The following is a 5,069-nucleotide window of genomic DNA, read 5'->3' on the forward strand; positions in this document are numbered from 1 at the left end:
CGGTGGTGGTTCTTGCAGATTATTACAGTTCTTCCCCTTCTGCTGTCCCTCAATGGTTGTTATTCTGAGGATGTTACTGTGCTTGGGGAGGTTCTACTCAATTTCAGTTTTGAGGGAGATGGCTTATATTATGCAGACATCTTTTCAATACCGGACGTTGGGCTTCTGGATTGATCTATCAATTTCTTATATTAATATGTACCCTGTTCATGGGTTTGGGGGGGGGGGGCACCTGGATTCCCTCTGATATCATGAACTTGAGGTGAAGGTGGTATAATCCTCTTTCCTACCCCCACCAGATGGCTGGGTTTTGGATTGTAGTTGACTTGCTGATGATATGAACCTCATCCTTCCCCTGTGTGAATGTCAGTTCCCAGCAACATGGGTTTTGGATGTAGTGGACTTGCTGTGTATGATCCATCGCACCTTAGCCACTCTAGATCTAGGGCACAACCTTTTAAGTTTACCCACTTTTATATTTTCTGGGATATGAGTTTCATGAATATAGCAGGGTTCAGATCACTATCCGGCCTAAAGTTCTCTCCCACTTGGATGTGCTCCTCTATTTTTCCACTCATGTATGTGACATATTTCTACAATGGGTGAAGAGTGTACCTGATTCAATAGTAGTAAGTTCTCCCACATCAGATCTTAGAATCTGACTAACTCATTTTAGGGAGTGTCCTTAGGACGCTTTTGAAGGATGCTTCTTTTTTTTCCCTCGCACCGATCCCTCCACCTATTCAATGTCGAATTCCAACTATTTATGTGAGAGGAGTAATGTACTGTATTGGAAGTTATAATTTTCCTATACTGAAAATGTATTTCTGCTCACACTTCCCATGCTTCCTACCCCACTGAGAACAAGTGCTTCCTCCTTCTGCCAAAACTCGAAGTGATAGTTCATTAGAATTGAACAGAGGGAGTCACGTGTCAAGAGAATATGTCGCACTCTTATTGGTGGAGGGTTGTTGCATAATGATTTGCATGAGAGACACATTGGAATCAGTCAATTCCAATTGAGGGGGAGATAAAAGGCTTGTGGCATGCATAAAAAACTTTTGCATATAGAGGGAAGCACTGAATGACAGTAGCTATTTATGTGAGAGGAAGTAAATATATTTTGCTTACATTCTGTAGAATTATCTATGATAAAGCAAAGATAGGTTCCAGTCTTGATTTTAATAAATTGACCATGAGAAAATAGAAGCAATTCTTTATTGTAGCATGCTCTTTATAGTGTTGGCTTTGAACATTATTTATAAGGTGTCTTCTGGAAATCCAGAGTCATTTAGAAATTACATTAGTTTTACTCATAGTTTTAACAGTTTATTACAAAAGATAAAAATGAATGGAAGATCAAATGCTAACAGTAATGTATAGAATTTTGTGAAGTTTTAGTTATTTTTTGCTTTTGTTAAGTTAATCCTTTTACAGTCAGTCCCCAATTAATGTCATTTGTCCATCAAGAAACATTGTAAATTAATAGTATATTCCACTGTTTTATGCATTACAATATATAAGACACACATTAAATATCTTGATGTTACACTGACAGTAACCTAAATCGTGGTAAAAAACACAGAGAAAATATGACAATCAGCTGAATTAATCCCCCATTGACTATAGTCGCTTTCCATGGGAAAATGGTTAATGAATTTTCATGTTAGAGATTTGCATTTATATGTCTTAAGTTTTCTCTTCAATTATGTAATTGTGGTACTTGTTCCTCTACTTGGGTTGTGTAATTGTGTTACTTGGTCTTCTACTTGGGTTGTGTAATTGTGTTACTTGGTCCTCTACTTGGGTTGCATAATTGTGGTACTTGGTCCTCTACTTGGGTTGCATAATTATGGTACTTGGTCCTTTACTTGGGTTGCATAATTATGGTACTTGGTCCTCTACTTTGGTTTGCCTAATTGTGGTACTTGGCCCTCTACTTGGGTTGTGTAATTGTGGTACTTGGTCCTCTACTTGGGTTGCATAGTTGTGGTACTTGGTCCTCTACTTGGGTTGTGTAATTGTGGTACTTGGTCTTCTACTTGGGTTGTGTAATTGTGGTACTTGGTCTTCTACTTGGGTTGCGTAATTGTGGTACTTTGTCCTCTACTTGGGTTGCGTAATTGTGGTACTTGGTCCTCTACTTGGGTTGTATAATTATGGTACTTGGTCCTCTACTTGGGTTGCGTAATTGTGGTACTTGGTCCTCTACTTGGGTTGCATAATTGTGGTACTTGGTCCTCTACTTAAGGTGAACTAGGGTGTAAATTTTAAGTTAAATATTTTATACTATTAGGTGTTTCCACTTCACCCATTATGAAAGAAGGATCTTGCTAGTGGATCTTAACATTGTATTTTGATCATAAACTGTAAATTACATAGTTTCTTTTTGGGACACCTGTGTCTGTTTTACAATACATATTTGTTTGTGTTGTGCAGTACAGAAACATTACTGATGATCTCTGTGTATTATAATTCTTTCTGTACAGTACCTAAGTAAAAATGAAGATAGGAAACGAAGAATATACATCAAGATGGTACAGAGAATATGAATATGAAAGACTTCTTTATGAACTGCAAACTGGAGATTTGATTGAATTTGAAAGAGGGTTTTATAAACATTGGGCAGTGTATGCTGGGAACAAAAAGGTTTATCATCGCGCATATCCTGAAGACGGTAACAGTTTTTGCATGTTTATTCAAAGTCATAGTGCTTTAAAAGATGTCTATAGATATGGTGAAATAGTTTTGGAAGACCTTCAGAGTGTGTGGGCAGACAGTGAAGCCAGGATTAACAACAGTATGGATAGTAAACACAAACCATCAGACTGGAAAACTGTTCTAGAAAGAGCAGAAAACAAAATGAATGGTTAGATGGATTTCCTAACAGTTGTAGATATTTATGTAAAAACTTAAGTATTTCCCATTATTACCCTGATATGATGTGTAAAAATTTGTCTAATCTTATCATCAGTCAATAATAATAACTGCTTTTGTATCCATTTAGTTATACATCATGCAGTGCATCTGCTAATTTGTTTATTTTGAACAAGGGGGTGTTGCAAAATAAATCACTCTTTTTTTTTCCCCCCGAAGTAATGATGAACTTGGTAGGACTGCGAATATCATCACTCATGAGAAAACGTCATTTCAACGTACTCTTGGGTGTTTGACTTTTCAAATTTCATTTTTTGCAAAAACATTTGAATCATGGTGCTCACTAGAACTCGGGTTCGTGTCGCATGTGCTGCCCTTGGGATGGCTCAAACTAGTTGCAGACATGCTTCGAGAATTCAAGTCTTCCAATCAACATCACAATGATAAATTTGGAAAATCTGATTAATGCCTCAAAAGTTTCCAGATTGTTGAATTTGAAAGAGTGGTTCATGAAAAAGTGTTGGAATGTGGATTTGAATCACGGAAATTTCGAAGACAAAATGAAGGGAACGGTTGGAAGAAAGCGCAGACTTTCAGCACCAATAATATTGGAGCTTTTGTTCAACAATGCACAGAAGAAATTATGGAAACTTTGCCTGAATGTGAGAGACACAAACGTGAAACCTTGATTTGTGTTCTCACTGATGTGCTCACGGAGACAATCACAAAAACAGATATGTTTGTTACATTCCTGAAATCTTTTGCAAATCAAATAAAACTTGTGCATGAGAACAATGGTGGCCCAATCAAGCGATATTAATACTTGGAATTACTTTTTTGATTAGATTAAGATCTTATTTTACTTTGTTATGCTCTCGGGGAAAAAAGTGTGATTTATTTTGCAATACCCCTTATCATACAAAATCAATGTGAAAATTATCAAACAGTTGTACAGTTGTAACAAGAACAACATTGAAATATGAAATTAGAGTGAAGCAGATTACTCTTTATACTCATAAATATTGTACTGTTGTATTATTTTTCAAGTATGAAAACTTTTAAATAAACTAATAGTTTTTAAATGAATGTTGATTCGCATTTTGGTTCTTATAGACTGTTATTGTTTTATATTAACTGGCTTGTTGTTATTGGCTAGCGTAAGCTCTGATGGACTGTTATTGTTTTATATTAACTGGCTTGTCGTTACTGGCTAGCGTAAGCTCTGATGGAATGTTATTGTTTTCATGTTACCTTGATGGATCATTACTGGATAGCGTAAGCTCTGATGGACTGTTATTGTTTTTCATATTACCTTGATGGATCATTACTGACTAGCATAAGCTCTGATGGACTGTTATTGTTTTATATTAACTTGATGGATTGTTACTGGCTAGCGTAAGCTCTGATGGACTGTTATTGGTGGTTAAAGTTAGCTATGGTAGACAGTTATTGGTTACTGTTAGCTATGGTGGACAATTATTGGTTACTGTTAGCTATGGTGGACAATTATTGGTTACTGTTAGCTATGGTAGACAGTTACTGGTTACTGTTAGCTATGGTGGACTGTTATTGGGTAATTTTAGCTATGGTAGACAGTAATTGGTTACTCTTAGCTATGGTGGACAGTTATTGGTTACTATTAGCTATGGTGGACAGTTATTGGTTACTGTTAGCTATGGTGGACAATTATTGGTTACTGTTAGCTATGGTGGACAATTATTGGTTACTGTTAGCTATGGTGGACAATTATTGGTTACTGTTAGCTATGGTGGACAGTTATTGGTTACTGTTAGCTATGGTAGACTGTTATTGGTTACTTTTAGCTATGGTAAACAGTTACTGGTTACTTTTAGCTATGGTAGACAGTTACTGGTTACTGTTAGCTATGGTAGACAGTTACTGGTTACTGTTAGCTATGGTAGACAGTTACTGGTTACTGTTAGCTATGGTAGTCCACCATAGCTAACAGTAACCAATAACTGTCCACCATAGCTAACAGTAACCAATAACTGTCCACCATAGCTAATAGTAACCAATAACTGTCTACCATAGCTAACAGTAACCAGTAACTGTCCACCATAGCTAAGAGTAACCAATAACTGTCCACCATAGCTAACAGTAACCAGTAACTGTCTACCACAGCTAACAGTAACCAGTAACTGTCTACCACAGCTAACAGTAACCAGTAACTG

At 36.6% G+C, this 5,069-nt stretch overlaps 1 protein-coding gene across 3 annotated transcripts in view; it reads left to right on the forward strand.

Moving 5' to 3' along the window:
- LOC106474227 (retinoic acid receptor responder protein 3-like) overlaps window positions 1-5,069 on the forward strand; it is a 15,537-nt gene that overhangs the window by 8,142 nt on the left and 2,326 nt on the right. For all 3 annotated transcript variants that reach the window (XM_022402580.1, XM_013934919.2, XM_022402579.1), the window contains exon 2: window positions 2,490-2,869. In XM_022402580.1, coding sequence (XP_022258288.1) covers window positions 2,503-2,869 — 367 coding nt within the window. In that variant the 5' untranslated portion in view covers window positions 2,490-2,502. The remainder of the gene's footprint in view (window positions 1-2,489; window positions 2,870-5,069) is intronic.

This window comes from Limulus polyphemus, unplaced genomic scaffold, assembly GCF_000517525.1.
Source record: "Limulus polyphemus unplaced genomic scaffold, Limulus_polyphemus-2.1.2 Scaffold6974, whole genome shotgun sequence".
In the NCBI taxonomy this organism is placed as follows: domain Eukaryota; kingdom Metazoa; phylum Arthropoda; class Merostomata; order Xiphosura; family Limulidae; genus Limulus; species Limulus polyphemus.